The 27,844-nt window shown below is 40.8% G+C and overlaps 2 protein-coding genes and 1 long non-coding RNA gene across 9 annotated transcripts in view; 1 reads left to right on the top strand and 2 right to left on the bottom strand.

Moving 5' to 3' along the window:
- The window catches only part of ITGB1 (integrin subunit beta 1), a 34,080-nt gene extending 15,344 nt beyond the window's left edge, over positions 1–18,736 (top strand). The window contains exons 4-17 of one of the 2 annotated variants that reach the window (XM_081931670.1): positions 820–1,042; positions 2,139–2,309; positions 2,878–3,116; positions 4,167–4,322; positions 4,972–5,067; positions 5,884–5,973; positions 7,496–7,636; positions 7,734–7,936; positions 9,509–9,747; positions 11,688–11,910; positions 13,313–13,545; positions 13,870–14,036; positions 14,943–15,023; positions 17,544–18,736. In XM_081931670.1, coding sequence (XP_081787796.1) covers positions 820–1,042; positions 2,139–2,309; positions 2,878–3,116; positions 4,167–4,322; positions 4,972–5,067; positions 5,884–5,973; positions 7,496–7,636; positions 7,734–7,936; positions 9,509–9,747; positions 11,688–11,910; positions 13,313–13,545; positions 13,870–14,036; positions 14,943–15,017 — 2,256 coding nt within the window. In that variant the 3' untranslated portion in view covers positions 15,018–15,023; positions 17,544–18,736. The remainder of the gene's footprint in view (positions 1–819; positions 1,043–2,138; positions 2,310–2,877; positions 3,117–4,166; positions 4,323–4,971; positions 5,068–5,883; positions 5,974–7,495; positions 7,637–7,733; positions 7,937–9,508; positions 9,748–11,687; positions 11,911–13,312; positions 13,546–13,869; positions 14,037–14,942; positions 15,024–17,543) is intronic. The other variant, XM_081931671.1, reaches the window with a different exon arrangement.
- LOC309353419 lies at positions 12,924–13,869 on the bottom strand. Its single transcript, XR_014161831.1, has 2 exons — positions 13,771–13,869; positions 12,924–13,120 (listed from the first exon to the last, which is right to left on the bottom strand). It is a non-coding gene; the product is annotated as an uncharacterized lncRNA (long non-coding RNA).
- A 5,148-nt stretch (positions 18,737–23,884) lies between the features above and the next one.
- CCDC7 (coiled-coil domain containing 7) overlaps positions 23,885–27,844 on the bottom strand; it is a 154,177-nt gene continuing 150,217 nt past the window's right edge. For all 6 annotated transcript variants that reach the window (XM_081931350.1, XM_081931346.1, XM_081931349.1 and 3 more), the window contains 4 exons: positions 26,874–26,963; positions 25,618–25,704; positions 24,519–24,568; positions 23,885–24,145 (listed from right to left, as the gene is read on the bottom strand). In XM_081931350.1, the coding sequence (XP_081787476.1) occupies positions 24,056–24,145; positions 24,519–24,568; positions 25,618–25,704; positions 26,874–26,963 (317 nt within the window). In that variant the 3' untranslated portion in view covers positions 23,885–24,055. The remainder of the gene's footprint in view (positions 24,146–24,518; positions 24,569–25,617; positions 25,705–26,873; positions 26,964–27,844) is intronic.

The following is a 27,844-nucleotide window of genomic DNA, read 5'->3' as shown; positions in this document are numbered from 1 at the left end:
TCTGTTGTCTCTGGAGTTCAGTTCCTGCCATGTCTCCTCTGCCTCTCTGGCACTTGGCTCCTGGCAAGAGCCCAGCTGGTTTTGGCTTTACTGCTTGCTGCATCACACACCCCTCTGCTGGAAGCAAGAGCCCTTTCTTTCAAACACCAGGACTTCTTCCTCTCTGAGTCTGCCTCACATCTCTTTCATTCTCCTCCTCTCCTTGTAGCTTGTGGTTGCCACTGTGACCCACGCCCACACCGGTGTCATGACTCCTTTTCTCAGTCTGTGCCCTTACAGTCTGCCCTGCCCATCCTGCAGCTGTCTCCTGTTTTTGCTAGCTCTGCTAGGCCCTTGCATCTCGACCCTTCCCCCAGGCCTTCCTTGCAGGGACAGGTGATAGCTTTGAAACCTACCAAGCCCACTTCAGCATCTTTCTTGAAAACTACTGTCAAGCTAGTTTACTCTGAACTGCTCATCACTAGAACATTGCTGAATTCCATTCCATTTTTATGCTGCTTTCAATCATCTTCCAAGGAGCTATTAAAAATAGTAAAACAGCTAAGATAACATTTGGAACAATATTACAGTTTAGTACAAGATTAACAATTAGACTTTGCTGTACCATGCTGTGTGTATCTTTGCATTTCTGAAAACATACCTTTACTGAAGGTGATCCCCTCCTGCAACTAATATAGCAATACAAAATGAAAATCAGATTTGGTTTTTACAATGTCAATGGTGTTCAGAATTGTATGATGAATGAACCACGGTGGTAGTGTAGTTGGAGATGAACCTACTGTGAACAATTTAGAACCTGATTTTGTTTATGTTTGCTAGACCTTCTTACAAGAAGGAGAATCTACTTCAGCACAATGTGATGATTTGGAAGTTTTAAAAACTAAGGGCTGCCCTCCAGATGAAATAGAAAATCCCAGAGGTTCACAAGCTATGCCGAAAAACAAGGAAGTAACCAATCGTGTCAAAGGGGCTGCTGAGAATCTTAAACCGGAAGACATTACTCAGATTCAACCACAGCAAGTGCAATTAAAGCTGCGAATAGGTAAGGATATCAGATTAACAGTGATGTCTTATTCCTTATGTTCTCACGATTATTCAAGAAATTGACTAGAACTGTCAAAACATTAAGATAGATAGATAGATAGATGATAGATCTAGCTTCAACTGAGGTGGGAACGTTGTACCTTGATCAAGCCATTGTACCTTGATTTTCTAGTAGTTTCCCCACCTTAAGTATATTGCCAGTATATTGTATATTGAGCAGCATTGGTAAGAACGGCAACTCAAATTCCTTTCGACAGACACTTGCACATGAACATTCAACTTACCCTATTCAGGAAACGGATCTGAAGCTCTTAAATGACCAGTCTTCATAAAACATGGTGTGGGATAATTTCCAGAATATTGGGGCCTTCTGAACAATTTTGGGACATGCATAAATGGTTTAAGGTTCATTTGGGGTCAAAAATGCTTTTCTTCACCCTGAAAGTGCTTTGGAACTGCTCAGAGGAAACACAGAATGTGCCCCAGGCATTGATAACCGCGATACATATTTTGGAGTGCCTAGCGAGCAGGAACTTGAAATGTACACAAAAATGTGTTTACCATTGGAAATAGCAACTGGATTATCCAATTGGAAGTATCCTCCCAAGTAGATTTGGGCCCCATCTGCACTGTATGTTGAATTCATGATCATACCACTTGAAGCAGTCATGGCTTCTCCCAAAGTATCCTTGTTAGGAGATCCCAATGTCCCTCTCAGAGCTATATTTGCGTGGCAAGGCCACAAACCCTCCCCTTATGTTGGAACAAAGGGCCATCTTCTGGGGGCCACGTGCCAGTGGTGTGCAGGGCCAAAGGCAAATGTGGGTGGAGCAACAGGTGTGACTTCATACAGTAGACTATTTTCCACCTATGCCAAAGAGGTTTTAAAATAAGCTGACACCTCACACACAGATCTTTGCCCTCCATCCAGGCAAGGAAGAGGTGGCATCACAGCTCAAGGATATATTCTAGCAAGACAGAGGCACTAAGCATAGGGTGGAAGTGTCAGTGCACTTATATGTTTAGCGTACTTACTGTCTAGTGTCATTATGGAATTTTTGCTTTAAAACTTTTATTTCTTTTTCTGGGATTAGGGGAACCACAGACATTTTCATTAAAATTTAAGAGAGCTGAAGATTATCCCATTGATCTTTATTACCTTATGGATCTCTCCTACTCTATGAAAGATGACTTGGAGAATGTGAAAAGCCTTGGAACTTCTCTCATGAGTAAAATGAAGAATATAACTTCAGATTTTCGAATTGGTAAATAATTTTGTTTAAGATCATTACAAATTGCTTTTCTTTACAAACAAAGTTCTGTTCATCATGTCAAAATGTAAAGAGAAATATACATGTGTAATATGCATGTGCTCAGAAATATAAACATGATTTAGTAAGTTTGTACTAGGAGAAGAATATGCATACTTTTATAACATAGATTCTGTATTAGATTGCTGCTGGATAAAAACAGATTTGGATTATAATAGCACTCCTTCCAGGCAATATATCCTGCTTCTTTGGGATGAATACATGCACAAAAGAAACCCACATGACAACCAGATAGCCTCTCTGGGTTTCCAAACATGTCTGTTGTGTAGAAGACATTCAGTATAACCCTTGCTAAGGGTGAGTTCTGACCCTTCAGAACCACTTCCTCCTGGACACTTCATTACCTGGTAGACCAAGCTTCCCATTGTTTCCTGATGAAAAAGAATGTCTTTTGCTGGAGTGCAACCTGCCCTACAACTTGGTGGCTTCTCTATAGGGCTTTCTATTGCTCTCAGAACTAATAGAGTTCCATTGTATGTCCCTCCCCCCTCCTCTCTCTCAGGATTTGGCTCTTTTGTTGAAAAAACTGTAATGCCTTATATTAGTACTACACCAGCCAAACTCAAGAACCCATGCACCGTTGACCTTAACTGCACAAGCCCTTTTAGCTACAGGAATGTACTCAACTTTACCAGCGATGGAAATCTGTTCAACCAGCTTGTGGGTGACCAACAGATTTCTGGCAATCTGGATTCTCCTGAAGGTGGATTTGATGCAATAATGCAGGTTGCTGTTTGTGGTGTAAGTGTATTTTCATTTCTTTTGCATATTACTATAAATGCAATTGACTTGTAGACCCTTGGCTGTTATTCAGATTTAATGGATCAAAAGTGTTAATTTAACTTCCTGGACACAAATGTTGAAAAGGTACAGTGAAAAGTAGCTAAAAGCCAGTGGGGATCCTTAAAAGGCATTCAACCACATGTGTACTCATAAGGGTTTGTTTGTTGCAGTTCTTGCACAGGAAACAAAAGACGTAGTCACTGTGTACTCTCTCTCTCTGTGTGTGTTCAACAGCAACAAAAGGTTTCAGTCACCAGTCTATGATTTGCAGACCCTCTCTTCTACTGCTTCTAGTCTTGCTCCTATAAAGTCTAGCTGCTGATTTTCAGTTCTAGTAGTTGTTGGCTAGCAGTGTATTTTGAGAGAACCCTGCTCATGTCCCCCACCCCACCTCTCCCCAGACACACTTTGCTGGTAAAGATATAGAGTAAAACCCTGGACCAGAACTCTGATCTGGATGCCCAAGTACCATGATGACTGGTGCCAGCAATTTTCAGAGGGAATTGGGAAGGCGACTTCAGTGTACAAATGGAAATCTCCCCCCTCTCTTGCTTTCTGAGTCAACCTCCAGTTGCAAAGGTTGCATGGTCATTTCTGCATGCCTCTTGACCATAAGCTGGAGTAACTGTATCCTAATAATAATAATAATAATAAATTTTATTTATATCCCGCCCTCCCCAGCCGAAGCCGGGCTCAGGGCGGCTAACAACACCAAAATAGTGCGACATTATAAAAACATTATAAAAATTAATATCCTAGTGCCAACACAGCTGTCAATTACAGGTGTGTTCAGGTAGCTTCTTCCCACACTCTGTTTTTAAGTCATGCACATGTTCCTGAAGCTACTATCAAAACTATCAGTAGTGACGGGAAGGTAGCTTATTTATATCTTTCCATTTGCTAAAACTCCATGGAGATACTGATCACTCATTTTTCAGTTTTCTCTGCTACCATATTCTTTCACAATGATCTATGCTTATATATATATATATATAATTTCTTTTCAAGTCAAAACTTGGATGGAGAAATGTCACTCGGTTGTTGGTATTTTCTACGGATGCTGGATTTCATTTTGCTGGAGATGGGAAACTTGGAGGAATTGTCTTGCCAAATGACGGGCGATGTCATTTAGATAACAATATGTACACAATGAGCCATTATTATGTAAGTATGCTTAAAAGAATGCTTAATTTTGTGTTTACATGTATGTTATTGTGTATGTGTGCCCCCCCCCTCTCTCTCTCTCTCACACACACACATACACGCAAATATACACACGTGTAGAAATGGGAGACAATCCCAGTATACTCTCCCCCCCATGTAGAAGAATGCTTTGAGAAGAACACCCATTAAAAGTTTAGCTTATAATTTTAAAATAGCAGGGTCTGTAAGCTTTCATGGACCAGTGCTAGCAGAGCTTGTATGTAAAAACATTTAGAGATTTTAAATTTTGATATAGTAGCCTTCACATTTTTCTTCATAGAGGAAGAATGCCAAGTTTGGTTTGCCTATTTTAAAACCAAGTTATCCTACTTTGCTAAAACTCTTTTTCTGAATCTAGAGAAAAACCCAAGAACGGGAGAACATTTATTTAACTGGCAAAATAGAAGAAAAAGCCTAAGTAATGCGTTGATAAGAATGAAGAATCTGAGAATTAGAGGCTTCTGTTAATGAGAGTTGATGGATTGCTTTTTTAAAAAATGTTTTTGACTCTTATGTTTGCTCTTGCTTATGTTTGTATAGAAAATTGTATATAAGACTGTTATTGTGTGTGAAATTCAAGTATATAAAAAATGTAAACTTCATTCTTCAGGATTATCCCTCCATTGCACACCTTGTTCAGAAGCTAAGTGACAATAATATTCAGATAATATTTGCTGTAACACAAGAATTTCAACCAGTTTACAAGGTAAGAGCAAGTGACAAAAGCTTCTATAGAGTCCCTTCCCTCACCAGCTGAGATTCCCCAGCCTGAAAATGCCTCCACCCACACAATCAATGGTGCTCTCTAGGCAATAATGGTATTTACCCCCACCCACCCTAGGTGGGAATGTAGAGAGTTATGGGTTGCAGTTGCCCCACCCCTGTTCTATGCATGTGTTAGAAACTTGAGAAATTGAATTCTGTATAACTATGGTTTTCTATATGGGACACGGGTGGCACTGAGCCTAGGGCTTGCCGATCGGAATGTTGGCGGTTCGAATCCCCACAACGGGGTAGCTCTCGTTGCTCGGTCCCAGCTCCTGCCAACCTAGCAGTTCGAAAGCACGTCAGAGTGCAAGTAGATGATAATAATAATAATTATTTATACCCCGCCCATCTGGCTGGTTTCCTCAGCAACTCTGGGCAGCTTCCAACCAAATATTAAAAACAATACAGCATCAGACATTAAAAACTTCCCTAAACAGGGCCACCTTCAGCTGTCTTTTAAAATAAATAGGTACCGATCTGGTGGGCAGGTAAACAGCGTTTCCATGCGCTGCTCTGGTTTCGCCAGAAGCAGCTTAGTAATGCTGGAAAAACTGTCTGCGGACAAATGTCGGCTCCCTCGGGCAGTAAAGCAAAATGAGTGCCACAACCTCAGAGTCGTTCACGACTGGACTTAGCTGTCAGGGGTCCTTTACCTTTTTTATGGTTTTCTATAAATGGCATTTTGTGTATAGAATTAATCTATCTGCTGCTTATGATTTTAACTGAATGTTTTTCTCACTCTTCTCATGTAAAGGAGCTCAAGAATTTGATTCCAAAATCTGCAGTGGGAACACTCTCTTCAAACTCCAGTAACGTGATTCAACTGATAATTGATGCCTACAATGTGAGTTCACCAGTTTTCATTATCGCCACATACACCCAAAGACAACGTGTTTTGCATACAATACAGGATGTATGGGGGATCCGGACCTGGCCACATATACATATGCACACAAGTCAAGTTTGACAGGTGGACAGGGCCGCCCCCTTGTCAATCACCTGATGTTGCAATGGCAATCTTCACTTGCATGATTTGAAATCAAATGTATAAGCAAAAAATATGTGCAGTATTTCTCTGTTGCCATCAGTCAGCTGATGGTCAGCAATGAAGAAACCCTTTGTGCAATGCTTCTCCAGCACTGATGATCAGCTTCAAAGTACCTTTTTCCAAGCCCTGCCTTTACTTGCTCCACACTTGTCACATACAACATTAGGTGTAGGGCAGGTAGCCATGGCTTGGACTCTTGTGCCAAATGGGGAGGCCTGGCTGGAGGTTCCCCATCCCTTATTTAAGCAGATGAGGTTCTGGGTTGTATATGTAGTATAAAAAGAGTTGGTAGCTTCCCATTCTAGCCACCCAGAGACCTTGCTCACAGGGCAAGGCAGGTTTGAGCAGATTACACTGGTCCTGGCTTGACTGCACTGGCTGTCAGTTAGTTTCCAGACCCAGTTCAAAGTGCTGATTTTAACCTATAAAGCCTTAAGCAGTCTGCAGTCCTTTTCAATATGTTTGTGTGTGGTTTATCGGGGGAGGAGTCAGGAGAGGAAAATAGTAGTGCTGATCTTATCAGCAATACAATTTTATCAATCTCTTTTAATCCGTTTTGTAAGCTACAATGACGTTGGCTGCACAAAACCCACGAGAAAACGGTAACACTAGTTCAAAACTTGCTGTGTCAAGATACAGAGAAAACTAATACAGCGGTACCTTGGTTCTCAAACTTAATCCGTTCTGGAAGTCCGTTCCAAAATCAAGACGTGCTTTCCCATAGAAAGTAATGCAAAATGGATTTATCCGTTCCAGACTTTAAAAAACAACCCCCTAAAACAGGAATTTAACATTAATTTTACTATCTAACGAAACCATTGAACCATAAAATGAAAGCAATAAACAATGTCACACAATCAATCAGTAGCTGAACTGGGTTCCACACAGTAACAAAAACAAAAGAAAAAAGAGCCACAAAAACAAAAATGCAAAATAAATAGCAAAAACAGACAGAACTCAGCATAACTCTCAAAACGTAAGTGTGGCTCTCAAAACGGAGCACGTTCAGCTTCCGGAAAAAGTTCACAAACAGGAACACTTACTTCCAAGTTTGCAGTGTTTGGGTTCCAAGTTGTTTGAGTACCATGGTGTTTGAGAACCAAGGTACCACTGTAGTCCCTTCAGAAATGCACATTTTAAAAGGAGTAGATAGAATCTGTTGAACATGTATCTCTTGCAAGAGAGTATTTTCCAAGTGTTTTAAAGGAACTGTTTGGACATCTGGGAGACCACAGAGTAGAAAAACCTGTGGCTTTCCAGATGAAGTTGGGCTGCATGTTCCATTATCCTTCACTAAACTACTTGACTTTTGTGTTAGTCATTGTCTTCAGAAGTCATTCTGGAAAACAACAAACTACCAAAAGAAGTCACAATTGAATATAAATCTTTCTGCAAGAATGGAGTGAATGGTACAGGAGATGAAGGAAGAAAGTGCTCCAACATTTCAATTGGAGATGAGGTAACTCTGCATTCTGGAATCAGTGTGCTATTGCTTCACCCCCCACCCCTAATCAGTGTCAAACAATTTACCTATGTTCTCTTTATTTTGCTTACAGGTTAGCTTTGAGATTAAAGTAACAGCCAACCAGTGTCCAGAAAAAGGGCAGGGTGAAACTATTAAAATCAAGCCACTAGGTTTCACTGAAGAGGTAGAAATTAATCTGGAGTTCATCTGTGAATGTGAATGTCACAAGGACGGAATTCCAGACAGCCCTATTTGCTTCTTTGGAAATGGAACATTTGAGTGTGGTGCCTGCAGGTATTGTTTTTCCCTGATTCTTCTTGGGTGGAAACAGCGCTGAAGGCAATGTGCTGTCCACCAGCTCAGGAGAACCTCCATGTATTCCTCACATGCTTCAGGGTTGTGTCTCGACACTGAAAACAGATGCTTTGGAGAACTCACAGGAGTCCCTATTCTCTGCCACTCCCCCTTTCCTCCTACTTTAAATGACCCTTCACTCATTTTTTTCATTCATCATTCTCTCCACCACCATTTTCCCATCTCCTGCTATTTCTGCACTGCGTCTTCACCCACTTCCCCTTGCTTGGCAGGTCAATGTAATCATCATTTCATTTTTCTCTCACTACCCCCCGCTACTTCATTGTTTGCTTAGCTTGGACCATTTCCCGTCCTTGTTTCTTTCTTAACCTCTTTCCTTCCTGTGCCACATAATCCTTACACAAAGAGAAGTTGTGTGTCCTTTCTCCTCATATAGGAAAAAAGTATAAATAAAGGGAAGGGAACCCAAGTCAGCTCCTTAAGCAAGCATGAAATTTGTATTTTAATGCTGGGCCTTCAGGTACCTTCAGTCATATCATATTGGCCCCTCCTGCCTTCCTTTCCCCCATGAACACCGGCAGCTTATTCCTACCAGGATCTTTAAATTCCCATGTATTTCCAAAAGTAATTTTGACCACACTGTTTTTTTTTGTGTTTTTTTTTTTTTGTTTTTTAAAGTGAACTTTCCTGCCTTTGGGCCCTCAAAAACATTCAAAGAGAAAGAGGCACTGAAAACAGACTGGTAGAACTGAAGGGGAGCATTATGTGGCCTCTGCCACTAAGTAGACAGGGAGGCTACAATACACCCCAATGATGATGATCATGTCAGGGAGAAGAGGAACATGGCCCCCACCTATCAGGCAGAGAAGAAATGGTTGCGAGGAGCTTCCTTTCTCCTCCCTGTGAAACGACTGTGCTACAATGCTCACTTCCTCCTCTGCTCCTAATTCTTTTTCCTCTTGTATCCTGTATTTTGAGCCTGCTGGGCATGGACTACCTTTCCTGTTTTAACTTGGAAAATAGCATTTTGAAAATGCTACGTACTTTAGGGGTGTTGTTTTTATCTGTAAGCTGCCTTGAGTCCTGTGGGGAATAAGGTGGGCAATAAACAAATAGATGATGATGATGATTATATAAGTGGTGAATATTACCATAATACTGTTGCAGGCTGATTGGACCTGTTCTTAAGTGCAATTGTAGCAGACCATTCTTCAAGACCTTTCTAGCATAGAAAAATGAATGTCTGGTGTGTCAAGCAGGCATGTGCCTCATTTCACCTTTGGAATAAATTAGCATTTATATTATTTTTACAGCAATTAGTAGCAGCTGCTATATTAATGAAGTTAGTAGAAGAGTCATTCAGCAGCTTCCCCAAACTGCTGCTCTTCAGTTTTGGAACGTCTGCCTCTAGGATGAATCATGCTCTCGTGAAAGAGACTGTTTCCTGTATCTCATCCCACCCCCTTCTTCTCAATATGTATATAAGGGGAAAGAAAGTTTTGCATTGATTTTAGTTAACAGTTTAGTAATGAGAACCATTTTCACTTTTAGGTGTAAACCAGGACGTATTGGAAAGCTCTGTGAATGCAGCATGGATGAAGTAAACAGTGAAGATATGTCAGGCACCTGTAGACCAGCAAACAGTTCAGAAATATGTAGTAACAATGGAGAATGTATTTGTGGACAGTGTGTGTGCAGGAAGAGAGAGAATGCAAATGAGATCTACTCTGGCCGGTTTTGCGAATGTGATAACTTCAACTGTGATCGATCTGATGGCTTGATTTGTGGAGGTAATGAACTGACCCTTTTAAACTTTGAGGATTCAGAAGTTCCTCTGGAGGAAGGGGAATGCTTGGATGCAGTCCTGTACTTATTTCTAAGCATGAGAGCCTAACATTTGGGAGATCTTCTTGGCTTGCGATACTCTGCTGTGCAACACAGTACACAGTAATACTATTAGTAAAAGGAGAGAGGCTTTTTCTGAGGAGAGTCATACACTGTAGCCCTTATTATATGCCTTCACAAGACTTTAATTTATAAATTTACAAGAGACATCAAGTAAAAGGCAGGAGTTATGTGGTCTAGAGTTCAACCACCAGATCTGGTCCTATCTTACCCAGGCCAAGTTGTTCAGCTGCAGCTCCTCTATCTACAGTGTGTACTTCCTTTGGCCCTTTTTGTTGGTGTCTGTTATTTCCTACTCCTTTTTCTGGATCATTCCTTTTTGCCTTAACAAACAAACAAACCTTTTATTCTCCACATTTGCTTTTCCTCTTATTTTCAGGCTCAGGGGGCCAACTGGGAAATGAGTAATCACTGAGCCTACAACTAAGTATTGTCAAAGACCCTAAAGCGAAGACCCTATACAGCTGCTCTGGCCCCCACAGGGACTTCCAGTGCCCACAATGTCTCCAGTTCTTATGATCTAGAGGCAGTGCATGCTGGCCCTTGCTGTGGTGGGAGCCATTCAGTGGAAGTGCAACTTGAGAGATTACAGAGAGAGCCCAAACTGTCCACTTTGGACAGTACAGGTTAGGAAGATAAAATGGGGAGGAACCTGCCAAACACCATTAATCCCTTACCTTTGTGCCAACTTTTGACACCATTTTGAAAGGAGAAAATTCTGATTAGGAGCTCCAAGTGACAGTGCAATCTAAAATCAGCACTCTTAGCAAACTGCCAGTGGACATAGCAGAGTGAGTGGTTAGATAATGGCATGCAAGATGGCATATCAAAATTGTTCAGCAACAATGATTTTCTGCCCTTGGTTTCTAAAGGCACATTGTTCCCAGGTTTGCTGGCCTCTGAGGCAGACCAAGGTCTTATGCTCTACTACAGTCAGGTGGTCAAGTCATGTATAGCCACAACATGCAAGACCCAACTTTTACCAAACCTCATTCTATGACAGGGGTCTGCAACCTTTAAGACAAAAAGAGCCACTTGGACCCGTTTCCGAAGGGGAAAAAAACTGGGAGCTGCAAAACTCGTCATTATAAAAATAATTTTTTGTCACTTTTTTATTATTTCTTTGTTTGCCCCCTCAGAATTACTCCTCCTCATAGAAATAAACGTTAAATTAACAATTAACGTATGTGTGTTCTTCACTCCCCTTCAAAACAGTGACCAGCGTACATGCCCCCTTTCAATGCAGTGACCAGCATACATGCCCCTTACAATGTAGCGGGCAGGCGGGTGGGAAGGTGAAGTCAGGACGGTGCGTGACTAACGCACGCACCACCCCCATGCGACTGTCACAGCCAGTACAGCGCCCGCCACAGTGGGGAGTGTCGGGGCGCACAATGCGCCTCCTCCCCTCGCTAGTATCTGCCCCGGAGCCACGGCAAAGGTGTAAAAGAGCCACATGCGGCTCTGGAGCCGCGGGTTGCAGACCCCTGTTCTATGAAAGCACGCTCATAGCAGTTCTCCATTAATCTCATAGAAATTTGTAGGGCTACAATGTGGACCTCATAACCTGCAGACAGGACACCATTGTCTCTATAGAGTTGGCCTTTGGAGATTAGTGCTACAGCATGTTCTCTCCTTGGAACTGTGGAAGAGACTTGCAGTACGGGATCTTGTGGTTGAGATAGAAGTCACAATATCTATTCCTTTATCTGGGTGGTAGGACTCAGCTTTGAATGCCTCTGTCAAATTAAATCAGATTATGGCAATTGTTGATGTTCAATTTCATGTGCTTTATAGAAACTAAATACCTATCTTTTTATTGCAGGACATGGTGAATGTAAATGTCGTGAGTGTGAATGCGCAGAAAATTATACAGGCTCTGCTTGTGATTGTTACATGGATACCACCCCATGTGTAGCTGGAAATGGACAAATCTGTAATGGCAGAGGAATCTGCAAGTGTGGAGTCTGTAACTGCACAGATCCCAAATTCACGGGGCCAACATGTGAATTGTGCCCGACCTGTCCTGGAGTTTGTGCAGAGCACAAGTAAGGCTTTTGGATTTTTAACTTCCTGCTGGGATATTTGCAAATTGCTCCAGGGGAATTTTTGTGTTCCCCTTTGTACAAGGAGCTGTTTCTTGTGGCCCATGTTTTTGTTTTGCTTTCTCTCTCCCTCCCCCCCCCCCCCAAACAAAAAATTCTTAACCTGGAGCAAAAAATATTGGTAATTAGTGTTTTATTATATTGGTTTTCTTGTCGTAAACTGCCTTGGGTTTTTTTTCTTGGGTATACTGAAGTGTATAGCTTTTCAGTTTAAAAAATAAATAGTACCTGCACTTGCAGATACCATTTAAAGCCAACTAGTATATCGTAAGGGGACGCGGGTAGCGCTGTGCGTTAAACCACAGAGCCTAGGACTTGCCGATCAGAAGGTCGGCGGTTCGAATCCCCATGACAGGGTGAGCTCCCGTTGCTCAGTCCCTGCTCCTGCCAACCTAGCAGTTCGAAAGCACATCAAAGTGCAAGTAGATAAATAGGTACCGCTCCGGCGGGAAGGTAAACGGCGTTTCCATGCACTGCTCTGGTTCGCCAGAAGTGGCTTAGTCAAGCTGGCCAGATGACGCAGAAGCTGTACGCAGGCTCCCTCAGCCAATAAAGCGAGATGAGCGCCGCAACCCCAGAGTCGGTCACGACTGGACCTAATGGTCAGGGTCCCTTTACCTTTTTAGAATATCTTAAATCTGTGTAAAAACTGCACTTGAGTGCACCCAGTTATTTCACAGCATTGTAGTTCAGTTGCTGAATACCTATTACTAGAATGTATATGCAACTCATTTTAAATATGCTAAATTTCTTCCTTTCTTTTTTAATATGCTGCCTTTCAGGATGCAGTCCTCCCTCCAAGTTGGCTTGGAAATAACATGAAAATCTATTAATAAAATCACAACAGCATTAAAATATAATAGTTCATCAGGATCCTTTCCATATAGTACTTACTTGGTGGCGGAAAACCTAGGATGTGGGGGAGGTGACAGTCCAGTTGGAGCAGGCACTGATACTTTCTTGTTGGCCTGCCTCTCCTGAAATAATTTCAGTAGGCTGCATGATGGAAGATGGTTCTATGGGGAAAGTCCAGCTGGAGCAGGTTCAGGGATGATCCTTGTCCACCTCCCTTTCTCTCTTATTCCACTGAGTGCAGTGTAATGTAGGCCCTGCTAAGCAGGCTTCTGGATGCTCTCTTAATGGATCAAAGAGGCTGTATTGAAAAGAAAAAGGAAGATGCAGCCAATGCAGTGGTAGGGAAAATGTGTCTGCAGTTCCATTTCAGCTGTGTTTGAAAATTAATGAGGACTGGAACTCAACCTCTGTTTAACTTTTGTGTTCTTCCTGCATGCTAAACTGCCACACTAATTTTATTCTGATGTATCTTGTTTCTGACTTGCATTAGGGACTGTGTGCAGTGCAGAGCTTTTAACAGAGGAGGAAAGAAGGACACCTGTGAAGAAGAGTGTTCACATTTTAGCTTGACACCAGTAGACCATAGAGAGAAGTTGCCACAGCCTGGAGACTATAAAGCACAGTCTCATTGCAAAGAGAAGGATATTGATGACTGCTGGTTCTATTTCACCTACTCAGTTGATTCAAACAACAATGCCATTGTCCACGTGGTAAAGACCCCAGGTATGTTTTGTTTCTCACATGGATATTGTTGGCTTTCAGCAAAGAAATAAAGTGAAAAGGGTGGAGAAAAGGTAAAGTAAAACAAAGCAAAAACAAGAAAGTGCTTAACAATATATTATCATACATTTATTTATTTTATTATTATCAAAATACAAAGTATTAAGCTTTACGTTTCTAGATAAATTAATTTAAAAACTGCTCTATCTGTAAAAAATGAACTCTTACAGGCAGCAGAAATTCAGATTTTGTTTTGGCCAAACATCCTGTTTCCACATTGTTGATTTACATCATGCTTGATTGTGCTTCGATTGCTTTGCTCCCTAGAATGCCCGACAGGTCCCGATATCATTCCCATCGTTGCTGGTGTGGTTGCTGGAATTGTTCTTATTGGTCTTGCTTTATTGCTGATTTGGAAGCTACTTATGATCATTCATGACAGGAGAGAATTTGCAAAATTTGAGAAGGAAAAGATGAATGCAAAGTGGGATACGGTGAGTGATAGTTATACACAACACCTGGAGAATACAGCAAATGTTATTTTGTATACTTCAGACATTTTAGACATTCATCCCTCTAGGACAGTGGTTCCCAGTTAGTGGTCTGTGTAATCTACCCAAGGAGTCCACAGCACAATTCACATAACAAAAATTACCATAGAGAAATCAAAATTTTCAAAATTAGGGGATCCATGGCTTGGCTTTTGAAAAATGGGAGGTCTGCAGTACTTAGCTAATTGGGAACCGCTGCTCTAGAATAAAGCCCAGACAGCCTGGCTTAGTGTTTCTCTGGATCTTCTATCTAAACTTTGCAATAAAAACTGGTGGTCTTTGGACTGGATAACTTTGACAGATAGATGTATCATCTCGTGGCTAGCTTTGAGGCTTTCATTGTGCCACCCAGGAATTTTCAATGGAGACCAAGCATTTGAACAACGGTCACATTAAGTTACTCTTGATATTCACAAGTATTCCCTGGGTCTTAGCTACAATGTAATTAAGCTATACAGTTTCTGTTAAGAGTCAATACATTGTGTATACAGTGGTACCTCTAGTTACAAACTTAATTCATTCCGGAGGTCCGTTCTTAATCTGAAACTGTTCTTAAATAGAGGCGTGCTTTTGCTAATGGAGTCTCTTGCTGCCACTGCACTGTCGGCACACGATTTCCGTTCTCATCCTGGGGCAAAGTTCTCAACTCGAGGTAACTCTTCCGGGTTAGCAGAGTTTGTAATCTGAGGCGTTTGTAACTCGAGGTACCACTGTATATAGTTGGTACAGAAAACAGCACATTACTATATATTATTGAAATGTCATATTTGAAAGAATTGTTGAAAACCTTATTTGGAAACTGGTACACTGAAATTCTGCATTCCACATTGACCATTTTTCTACCTTCAGCAAGAAAATCCTATATACAAGAGTCCTATTAATAATTTCAAGAATCCAAACTATGGACGTAAAGCTGGTCTCTAAGTTTCCGTTCGTATTTTCCTTTCCATTTCTTTCTCTGTGCATGTCACATTCTTCAAAGTCTGCTGTATGTGCCATTAACTAATCACTCTTACCAATCTTGCCAGCTGCTTTTTTATGAATTATGCAGTGGAGCTTAAATGAGGGGAAATAATGACCAAACTATAGTTAGGGTTGCGCTTTAGGGCCCTGTCCCCTTCTTAGTAAGATCTGAACAACTTGCCTGAGCATATGTACAGTGCCAGCTCCAGGATGTTTGTGGCTCTCTGGCAAGGTGCACTTAAAGGGGCTGCACTGAAAAAAGTGGGGTAGGTAAATAGAATTCTCTTGCACTGCCTGCAGGCCTCTGTTCCCTTGAAAATTGAAAATAGCAATACTATTGGGGGCTTTGGGATAGGACAAATGACCAAGATTAGTGTCCTCTGGAGCTGGCCAAATTGATATATGGGCATATTATAGTCAAATACAAGAAGTATTAGGACTTAATTAACATCAACAGAAGTGTTAACCACCCTGCTTAATGCATTTTCATTAAAATCCATGGATTGTACTCAGCTAAATTCTGCTCAAGAGTATACCCATTGAAATTAATGGCCCTGACTAACTTGGGCCCACTCAGAATAAAAGTTCATTGAATGCAGCTCCATAAGACTAAATTTGCCTAGTTTTAGCTGGATTTTTAAGTTAAATATCATGGGTAACTGGTGTTGAATGATCCTGCTGTTGGCTTTGACTTATGTAACATCTTCCTTTTCATTTCCCCCTACTTTTTCTGTTGGTAATCTCACACTTAAAACTTTGACTCCTCAGCTTCTAACTCACTTGGTTATAAATCTTTCAGCCATTCTTCCAGCTTAGTGAAGGAAGGCCAATTTTTACAGACAGTGAATTTTGCCTAGAAAGCCATGAAAGAGAAGTTAGAGGCCTCCAAGTACATGCAAAGGGGAACCCATATTGTAGAGTACTTCAGTCTTGTCATGTAGCACCACTAGAGGACCTTGTAGTTCCCTCTTCACACGAGACTGTAGAAGTGGTGCTTTCGATCTCTCTCTCTCTCTTTTCCTTTGTAATATGAAGCCATCATGAGGCTGTGCTGGCTTTGTCATGTATTTCCACCCGTATGCTGTTTGCCACTCTTCCAGTATCTGCACAAGTGGGTACCAGAGGCATAATAGCTCCCAGGAAACCAGCTAAGATATTTCTTGAATGCTCTGCTATCAAATTCCTGCTAATTTTCCTTGGACAGTCTTTCCTTCCTCTTGCATATTTTCACTTCACAGGGAAAAAATGCTAGTTAAGAGGCATGAATTGTTGTTACAAGAGCTCTCAAAATGGCCATGAGTTCTTGCTTTGCCTTTTTGAGGTCCCTTTTGAAGGCAGCAAAGCAGGCAGACAACAGAATTGCCTCTATCTTGTCCTTGCAAATGTAATGTTTAGTTAGGTTGCTTGTTGGCCTGCTTTGCCCATCATGTCCTCTCCAGAAGCTCACACACTTATGTGTTTGCACTAAGCTTTGGTATAGTTAAGTGTGGCATATAAACTGCTACATTGGAAGCACATAATAGTTTTACTCTTGTTTTTTCTATTTTATTATGTGCTCCCCCTCTCTCCACCTAGTTTAAAACATTCTGAATTCTGCATAAACAATAATTCCAGGGCATGCATGTGTATGGATGTGTTGCATGCTTATATAAAGGACCATTTGGCAGGCACACGCAGACATGCAGAAATTATGAATTCAATTCAAAGCTGCTTATAATAGGCTTTCTAATGGTGTGAAAACATTATCCGTAGCACAGGGGTTGCCAGTGGTAAGCCCACCCAGTTCACTTACTTCGATAGCACTGTCCTTGAGTAACTAAAGATGTGAATGGCTATGGTCACAATTGAGCTATGTTTTTGTGTGTCTCATAGAATAAAATATATGAACAATTCTTGTTATAAATGAAAATTATGACAAACATTGGCCTTTATTAGCTACAGGTTTCTGTATGTCTTATTATCATAGCCTCTGTTTGGCCATTCTCTTAGGGCTTTGTGAATAATAAGGTTGCAATCAGTTTGTCCTGATACCACCATTTTGTTTTGCATTGGTACAAATGCAACCCATTTTCCAGGAACAATCCCATGTACCTTTTTTGTAGAGGAAAGATATGAAATGCTTAAAGCACCTGTCCTTAAAAAGCATGTGCCTAAATCCTTCATAGCTTTCACTACAGTAGCAGGTGTAGGTTTCTATCGAATTGCCATCCATGTGTGTTAACCCTCTTACATATTCTTTAAAAAAGTATACAAGGCATGATGCTTCATAAAAGCTAAAGCTGCTAGATGATCTTTAGCTATTTTTTTATGTACTTGCCTGTTGCAATCCAGTAATCCTTTGCAAGAGTTGAGGGTCAAACATGCACATGGATTTCTGGATTGTTTTGACGGTGTGTGGAATTGCTTCCAGTAAATGAGCTGCTTCAAATACTTTTACAGTAAGATTTCTTATGTCATTTGTGATATTAATAATTCTTTTTCTTCTAGGGCGAGAATCCTATCTACAAGAGTGCAGTGACAACCGTGGTGAATCCTAAATATGAGGGGAAATGAAAACTGCTTTCTAATTCTACAACTGCTTTCTAACTCCACAACACTGTATGCAATGTAGCAGTTTTGTAGTCACGGTAACATAGCTTTAGAGCAATATCGCAATGAATTTACTAATTCAATACATTACATATAGGTTTGTTTTCTATGCAGGTTTTAAAACTGTACAGTATGTTTTTATTTTTTGAAGGTTTTTTTTTTCCTTTTTGCAAATAGTGCCAGGAGATTGGTAAGAAAACTTGACACTGCATAGCCTCCTTAACTAAGGTCACATGGTGCCTTTCTGACCTGTATCTGGAGTGAAATGGCTAAAGTAACCAGTATAAGGGTTCTGCCTAGCCATTAAGTATTAATATTAGATCAGTTTTTCTTTTTCTTCATAGGCACATCAGGGCTTTGGTTTGCACAGTTAAAATGCAAACCAAATAATTCTTTGTAAATTACAAAATTAACTTTAGCTTGTGAATAATGGACTTTTCGCAAGATTTAACCTTACTTGATGCAGTAATTTTAATGAGACAGAAATCATGATGTAAAAGACAATTTAATATGTACAGATGCATTTTAAACTGTCAGGGGTGATGTATAAGAAATAGGAAGAAAAAATAGATTCAGAATAATAGCTTTAATACTGTGCCATTCTTTTTTTATGACATTGCTGCATGGTGACCGAAAAAGAATTTTACTTTGTAAACTCAAATCCTGACTTTGGTACAGAAAAAAGTCTGCCAATACATCTTCTGAATGCATAAGGGCCTTAATTCGTCAGTGGTGGTGGTTTTTCTAATGTTTTTGCTTAGGTTAAAGCCTGGTGCTTTGTCACCCTTTTCTTTAATGTATTTGATTTCATTTTGTGTAAGATGATTGTTGTAAAAACAACTTTTTTGCAGTCTTGGCTGTAAATTTACCTTCATATTGTAGCTAAGACTGCACAATTGTCATGTAACATGACTTTCAGTTTTGAGATAACATTGTTTGATGTGCCATGTATATTTGCCGCTGCCCATTCTGTCATGTGTTCTATACTATCCACATTCTTATTTTAAGTGCCTTTTATTTTAACAAATGTTCACTTTTTACAGTGCTATCATGGAAGTTATTTATTAAATAAAAAATCTTTTAAAACATCACACCTGAGTTTCCTTTCTGCGCTTTGTAACTTAGTACCCCTTGAAGAAACCTGTCAGACTGAGGTAAAAACAATTTGAGTTATCTACTACAAATAACTTACCTGAACACAAAATATATCAGTCCTAACAATTATTATGTACATAATACAAAAGTTTTTTATTGAGGAGCAGCTTTGAAATTTAATCCTAAACATACTAACTGGACCTAAGAATCTCTAAAAAGAGAAAGTCTTGCAAATAAATACTACAATCAAAATGTTGAGGAGAAACATTCTGGTTTTAGTTATACAGTAACAATAATCTAATCTTCATGTAACACTAGAGAGAAAAATTGGGCTTACCTGTAAAGGGTATTTTTCTTGGAGTGAATATGTTCTCAGGTGAGATTTCTCTAAGCTTGAAGGCAGGATTGCAGCTGGATTAGGGCATTTTGCTCTCAGCCTGGCACACCCCCTCCACCTGTTTACATGACTAATAGGCAGCCACCCACAATCAACATAAGAATGACAAGAAGTGGGACAAAAAAAACACACCTGAGTACTCTGGACATATGAGGCAATTTATCAATGGCACTAATCAGATCAAATCAGAAACTTGTCAAGCAATCATAGTGAGGCCTGGAGAGCATTTCTGCACTCAAAAGAAAAATAACTTACAAGCCCAATGGTTCTTTGAGTGAAGGTGCTCTCAAGCTTGGGCATGCCAAAACTGGCTACAGTTGGGGAGCGTATTAATGGCTGCCTACAACCCTGGCAGTACATGCATTCAAAAGGTTAATCTCAGAAGCTTCTGAATGAACACGCTTAGAGGCTGCATCACCCTTTAGAAGTGACTCCCATTAATTTTCACAGGGTTTACTTCCAAGTAAATGCAATATTTAGCATTAGAGTTTGTAGCCCAGACCTGTGTGTGATGATGTCCATGTTACTTTTTTGACATAACTATAGCCCCATGGTGTCTATGTGCATTGTTGTGTCCTGGAAAAGTGATACCAAATTTCACTCTTGCAATATCTTCTGTGGCAAGAGTTTCTTGTGTAACAATGGGGCCCAGTCTAGACTTGTTACTAGCTGTGACCCTGGTACAAGCTCTTATCTTAAAGATGACCTCTAAGTGAGCAACTAACAGCCTGACCCCAATGAGTTGTAGAAAATATCAGAAACCTAGATCTACCTGGCAATACAAGGATTAGTAAACAACCTCCTCCTGGCAGGAAGCAGACTTCAAATAGACTATGAAGACTGCTTTCAGGAACTGTAGAGATAAAGTTGTGTTTCCCCCAAAATTAAGGTCATATCAAAGTCATCTCGAGAAGGAAAAACTAGCAGGAATAAGTAAACAATGGTACAAAAGACATGAGTGTTACATTATTACCTCACTCGCGAAGTCCTCTTCATAGAACGTAAAGGGACCCCTGACTATTAGGTCCAGTCGTGGCCAACTTTGGAGTTGCGGTGCTCATCTCACTTTACTGGCCGAGGGAGCCAGCATACAGCTTCCGGGTCATGTGGCCAGAATGACTAAGCCGCTTCTGATGAACCAGAGCAGTGCACGGAAACGCCATTTACTTTCCCACTGAAGCATTACCTATTTATCTACTTGCACTTTGACAAGCTTTCGAACTGCTAGGTTGGCAGAAGCAGGGACTGAGCAACAGGAGCTCACCCCGTCATGGGGATTCGAACCTTCTGATCGGCAAGTCCTAGGCTCTGTGGTTTAACCCACAGCGCCACCCATGTCCCTTCATAGAACATAGTGGGAGACAAACTGTACTTAAACCCCAAAGGAATAGTCATATTGATTTCTGCAGCAGCATCCAAACACATGGTCTCTTTTAGTTAAGTGTAATAAACAATCTTTTTCTAATTCCTGGTGTGCAAGTTATTTAGCATAAGAATTAAAGCCACACACATTTTTAACAGACACATGTAGTGTTTCATGCAAAGGGTCCTACCCCTCTCGGAGCTGTATATTGAGGAAATACATGAGTGGTAGACACACATGTGGGTTAAGACATTCACATCACAAGCCTGGATTTGATGTTTTCAGTCCAATGCAATTAACTGCAGTTTGAACCAGTTGTGTTCAAACATATTCTTACATGGACTTTCTACTGGTTTCCTCCCCACCCCCCTTCTTCCCATCACCCACAACTTCTGAGTAACATATTGCATTTAAACTGTTAATAATTCTCTATGTGGTTTCCTTTTCTTCTAACACTTAAAATTAGCTCAGAAAGAGGTTAACCTCACACTCACTTGCAAAGTAGCTATTGGCTGAGAGGGAGCTAAATGGCTGAGCAAGGTTTGAATGTGATTATCTCCTACCAAAGAAGACCAGCTGCTGGAAACTGCTACGCCATACTTCTTTCCAACTGCTGCAGGAAACTGACACTTGAAGTGCAATCCTACGCCCTGATCCACCATGCTGGGGTGTGTGACATGGGATGTGAATCCAGAGATCCTCACTGCACCTGTCAAAGGCAGGGCATGTGGAACCTACTGCTAGTGCTCTATTAGCCAGTAAAGCCCTGTACCAGGGTGTTTTGGGGGGTGGGGGTGGAAATGGGCCACTAAGGGACCTGCTGGTTCCTAAACTAGTTTGGCTACTGGCAGTGAACCCATTCTGGGCCTCTGTCCTGTGATGGCCTAGAGCTGCTACAGCAAAATCTGTCTCTGCCTCCACCTTCCATCCTGGTTGCTCTGAGTAGGCCCTACTCACCCCTGCTACTCCCAGATGGGGCTTAAGATTGAAGCCATATTTACTTGTTTGGTGAATTAATGCTGCAGAATTAATGCTGGGAGTAATCACTATAGAACTTGGACTTGCTTTGGGGCAAGTATTTATTTATTCTGAATAAATAGCATATCTGTGGGCTCTTGGGTCCCAAAGCAGTTCATAATTATGTAGTGAACTCCCCTGTGCTCTTCAGATGAGGGGTGGTTAAAAAAATAACAACAGTAATAATAATAAAAATATCATAATGTTGTTGTTTAGTCGTTTAGTCGTGTCCGACTCTTCGTGACCCCATGGACCAGAGCACGCCATATCATAATAGCATAAAACAATTTTTAAAGAAAAGTCAGGACTGCATTCTAAGCACAGTGAAAGAAAATGTATGATTGGTACTCACATGAGTAGATTTGTGAGGTCACCATGCATTCACTGTGTTGGGCTATGGCTCCCTCTGGTGTCGAAGGCAGGAATGAACAGCTCTAGGAAGTGGGTGGGCTCCCAGTTTGCAGACTTGCCAAGCTTGTACCATCATCAGACTCTCACATTACAAGTAAGGAAAAAACAAGCAAAAAGCACACTTCCCAACAATATCAATAATATCAACCATAGCTTAACTCAAAATATAATAACCATAACATTGTGCTATATAGGAAGAATTTTAGTTGCAGCCCATATTAGTGAAAGGCCCCAGTGATGACCTCACAAATCTACTCTTCAGGTGAGTACCACTCATACTAGTCAGTCATCGTGCAATCACTGGGTTGGGACATACCATGGCTTTCCCTATTAGGGTGGGTCCACCTGCAACATAATTAATGAGGCAGGACCTGATGCAGGACCAAAGGTGGTCTCTGCTGATGCAAACAAGCCCATCTTATAGTGCCTCATAATAGTCCTAGGAACAGACCAGTTGCTGCTCTAATGATTTCTACTTAAGAGACATTAGAAGAAAAGGCAGCCACTGTTGCCACTGATCTTGTGGAACGCGCTGCCAGATTTGTTGATCTGGGAGGTTTAAGCAACTCATAGGATATATCAATGTATGCCCTAATCCATCTCTAGAGAGTGTGGCTGCAGACACTTTTTTACCCATTGTGGAAGGGTGAAAGGATTTGAACTGGGATTCAGTGGACTTAATGTCCTTTGTTCTGTTTATGTACATTATACATTCACTGTTCTGTGAACATCTAATGAGAGCCAAGCCTTTTCTAACGGATGCCTAGGATTTGGGCAGAAGGAAGATAGGATCACCTCTTGCTGCACATGCAGCTTTGACAAACCTTAGACAAAAATGATGGGTCCATCCTCAGAACTGCCCTATCTTTATGAAATGTGCTCAAATGTTTAGCTACAGATAAGGCTCCCAGCTCAGAAAATATTTGAGCTGAGCTAACTGCCATAAGAGAAAGAACTTTAAAATACATAACTTTGAGGGAGACTTGTTATAGTGGTTTGAAGGGAAACCCCTGCAGGCAGGAGGGCAAATGATCAGCCACTGAAGGACATTGAAGAATAACTCCCTTTAGAAACATTTCACAAGGGGTTGAGACCAAAGTGGCGGGTGGCCTGTGGAAGATAAAACAGAGGATGTGCCAGAGGCCTGTCTCTTTAAAGTGTTTGATTTGAGACATGTAGTTCGCTTTGCAACAAGGTGAGCAAGTCAGGCACTGTCATTGTATGTACTGGTAGGTGACTGTCGGTGTGCCAACTGGAAAAGGCTGACCAAGTAGCCTGATATATTTGAATTGTAGATGATCTTTGTGAGTGTTGAAGGTAGAAATAATCACTGAGTTGAAACTGAGCATTCAAATGCCAGGCAGTTAAGCATGGCCATTTGATATAAAGGAAAAACTGGGAGCATACTTAAGAGTGTAGTCCTGATTTTTCCTTTTAACTGGACCTTGAACTTTATCACATCTGACACCATATTTGATGTCAAGCCAGGGAAAGTTGGGTGTAGTATGCACAAAATGGTCTGGCAGGCCTAATTAGGCCTATGCTCCAGAGGTTTCCCACCACTGTTATGGGGTGGAGGAGAAGCTACCTTTATTTTTCAGGAACATAAAATCCAATATTGCTGATGCTATCCCCCATATCCAAAGAACCAAGACTACTACTTAGCATAATTGAAACTGATTGATAACTAGGCTACCTAACCATGTGTATAGTGCAATTTTCTGTACTTTAGCTAACATGAATTACAGGAATACTCACTCCCTGTTGGTGTTGTATGACTTCTAACATCTAGTTGTGTTTTGTGATCAATTCTAGGGCGAAGGCTCTGGTTGGTTTCAAACATCTGATTATGGGGTTGGTTGTACCATAGCCAGATAAAAATGTACGTAGCTTTGGTCACAAATAACCTAGTTATGATCTGCTAAACAATTTTTAAAAATTACTACTATTAGAGCATTGGTGGTTCAGGTATCATATATTTTAACTGCTGTTCCAGTACAATTAAGTTCTCAGAACAAATTCATACAACAGCATAGGTTTTCATGTTTCCTTTTCACAGTTCAGCAAAGATGAATTTTATAAGATGGCTGCATCACTGACTCAGTCTCTAAAAACGCAATAATAAGGTCATTTATGTTTTGAACTTTGCTTTATGACTGGGAAGGTGGTTTCTTTTCTGTAGGGGTTGCATCCTTTTCCAGAAATAACAATTGGGTCCTAAAAAATGAAACACAATTATTCAGGGTACTTACAACTGAGTTAATCCACCTATATTTAAGATTACATTTTAGATTACTATATGCAAATCTCATTTTGCTATCTGTTGCCTGCTGCAGTTGTGAACTGAATGCTCTGCTGCAATTGTGAATTGAATGCTTTGTTAACAGGATAACTCTAAAATATCTGTGTTTCATCAGTTTCAGATTCATTGACCACAGGCAGGGTCAGTCTGATGGGAAGGACTCCTCCTCTTGGAGAGAAGATGAAAAGGCTCTTAGGACCCAATAGGAAGAGTCATCCCTACCAAGGAATGTCCTCCGGCTTAATCTCACAAATGTTAATTTTTCTAGGGTAAGCTATAGTTACTTACCTCTACTTGATCTTGAACATCTCCCTGAGTGACTGATGAAGGACCTCCCCCTATTAAAACAAAACAAAATAAAATCCACATTACTTTGTCATACCATTTGAAAGTCTACCTGATATTTATTAATTTTATCTGTATACTTGAAAGGGTTAGTTTTTATAGTATTAAATTGACTTGCCATAATATGAAAATTAACATTTTCATATGTTGCAAATGCAGTGCCACTTGTCATGTATGTTCTGGTAACATCTAGATTATATTATTGCAATGTGTTATATATGGGGCCACCTCTGAAGACAGATGAGAAACTTCAGCTGGTGCAGAATTCAGTGGCCAGGTTGCTCACCAGGGCAAGGCAGGTTGAGTATATAGCACCAATCCTGGCCTGACTGCACTGGCTACCAATTAGTTTCTAAATTCAAAATGCTGGTTTTGACCTATAAAGTATTAAATGGCTCAGGACTGCAATACCTCAAGGATCACCTCTCCCCATATGAACTGGCCTGGATCCTGCAATCTGTTCGTGTAATTTGGAGAAAAATGTGAAATTGCACTGCTTGGGCCATGTATTGAGCAGCCCATCCCCCATGTCTGCTTGTTAGAGACAGTCCAAGCCTAAAGCATGCCTCATCCACCCTCCCTTTTTCTAAGGAATATATGTATGTGTAGTAGATTCAGCAGCAGTTTGGCAGGAGTGTGAGATGGTCTAAGTCTAACAGGTTATGGGCCAACTGACTTACAAATCTAACAGGATCATCATCTGAGGAGCCTTCATTTTGCACAGGCAAAAGCATTCCTCTTCTTCCAGGCCTTTGGCTAACTAAACACTCTATGGCCTTTTAAAGTAGGTGGAGGTATTGTTTCTGTTTATTACTATGTTATGTATTCTGGTGTTTTTATATTGTAAACTGCCCTGCAAAGTGCAGTATAGAAATTGCAGCTGCCAGAAATTTCTTGCCTTTCAGTGGTATGAGGTTTCCATTCTGCCAACCCACACAGAGACATTTTCTCCTCCCTTGACATTTTGTAGGAATTTTAGAAGATAACCTGCCCTCTTAAATCCAAAGTGAATATAGAACCCTTTTCCACTGAGATTCGTTACCTTTCATCTCTGGCCCCAAAATCTTTCGTTTTAATAATGCAAGCTTTTGGAGGTAGTCTTTTTGTGGTAACTGGTTTGTTTCCCATCCTGCATAGGAAATATATAAAAACACAATGTTGTTTTGAATACAGGAATGTCTTTGTAACTGATCAAAAATAATTATAATCACTTTTATGGAAACAGTTTATATAACAATTTTTGGTGACTACAGTGTGAGAGAGACTATGAATGCATAAATGTATCAAGTAGACTACAGAGACACAGTCTGCCATTCCCTAATAAATCTAAAGCTGTGGTTCCCAAAGTGGTGCACATGCCTCACAGGGGGGCAATTTGATTTTTAAGGGGGGCAATTTTGAAGCTTGTTTAGACCAAGCTAATGGCCTTTTAGGCTTCCTCCATGTGCATAGGAGTATACTTTTGGAATAATAAGAATTAGCGGTATGTGTCACGGGGTGGGGTGGGAATCAGGATTTTAGAGATGCTTAGGTGGGGCATGGCCAAAAAAAGTTGGGAACCACTGATCGAAAGCAAAAAGAATCTTCTTTATCAAGTCAAATGATTTCCCTCCCTTATTAGTTTCTGAGGCAGCATGGGACAATAAATTTAACAGGGCAATTGGCTAACACGTTAACTTGCAGATTGGATAATTGCAAAGCATTCTACATGAGGTTGCCCTTGAATATGACTTGGAAACTTTAAGTGGTCTAAAATGCAGCAGCAAAATTACTGACTGGTTTCATTTAGATCTCATATAGCCCATGTATTAAAACAGCTGCACTGTGAACCAGCTTGTTTCCTGGGTTGATTTAAAGTGCTCACATTAGTGTTTAAAGCCTTAAATGACTCAGGCCCCAAATAGTAGTTGAAAGACTGCTTCTTTCCCTATAAACCCTCATGAGGTGCTTGCTCAGGAGAAGGCATTCTCTGTGGTGGTCCACAAATTGCGGGACTCCGTCCCCACAGAGGTGTGTCTGGTACCTTAATTGTACAGCATGCCATGATCCACTACTTTACCCTGACTTTTGACACTTGAGGAGTATATTTTCAGCTAGGAATGCTAGGATTTTGTTCAGAGATTTTATGAATTAAGTTCTGTTGTAATTGTTTGTATAACACCTTGAACATGCCCTTCCCTTGGAACATTACTATCAAACATGGTTTATACTAGAACAAATGCAACCTACAGTATGAATGAGATACACTCCCCCCCCAAATTGGGATATTTTTTTTATACAGCCAACTTTATAGGTTACCTGATTTTTGAACAGGTATAGTATAGTCCTGGAACCTAGCTGTCCCAGGTGGTGGTGGGGGAAATAATGGCATATTTCTGAACTTGTCAGCTGAAAATTAAAACACAAAACAGTCTGTATGAGAGACAGAACAATCCAATAATTCTAATGAAAAGCAAGCCTAAGAAAGCAAAAAATAATAGTTTTTTTAAATGGAAAAAAAATGTGTGACATCTAGCCATATATTCCGGTTAGCATTTCAGGTTTCCAGCTACAGTAATGAACAGCAATGGTGTTCTACATCTCCTGTTTTGGGAAGATAATGTTTGTTGTTCTTATCGTTAAGAGGAAGATTATAGAAATTCAGCCCCAAAGGTTTGCACTCCATGGATCAGGAGAAAAGAGGCAGGCAAAAGCCTTATGCCAAACCACACACTGTTTGCCACACCGTGGACTGAGAGTGGAGGAAAACAGCAGCTACACACACACTCCTTGTCACAGCTGCCAACCAGGAGGATAACGATGAGGGGCAGGCACTGTCGCCTCCAAAGTGAACCAGGAGGCAGTCAGGGCTCAATATTAAAGGCAAATAGAAGCAGTCAGGCAGGGACATAATAGGAACACTCACTCCATTGCCGGTGTAAAAAAAAGCAAACCAGGAGGAGCTGGCCAAGCCATTTTTAAATCAGGGCAGGAGAACGCAAACGCCACACTACCAGTCACACAAGTAGGACACAACCACACACACCAACAAAATAAATAAATACAGTTCTGACCCAAGATAAATGGTGGCAGCCATTGAGGCTGCTGAGGGAAAGAAATAGAGTGCACCAAAAGAGGGCTGCCATGCCTGAATGACCATTGGCGCCACGGCAAGGGCAACCGTTCTGGAAAATTTATCTATAAGTAATGTAAGTAAACAACTAAGGAATAAAAGAAGGGTGGCAAATAAGCAGAACAACCAAACGTACAGAGCAACAGAAAGTTTTTTT

This window comes from Podarcis melisellensis (assembly GCF_964234715.1).
Source record: "Podarcis melisellensis genome assembly, chromosome: 12".
NCBI classification, from domain to species: Eukaryota; Metazoa; Chordata; class Lepidosauria; order Squamata; family Lacertidae; genus Podarcis; species Podarcis melisellensis.
This window is presented reverse-complemented; position numbering and strand designations above follow the sequence as displayed.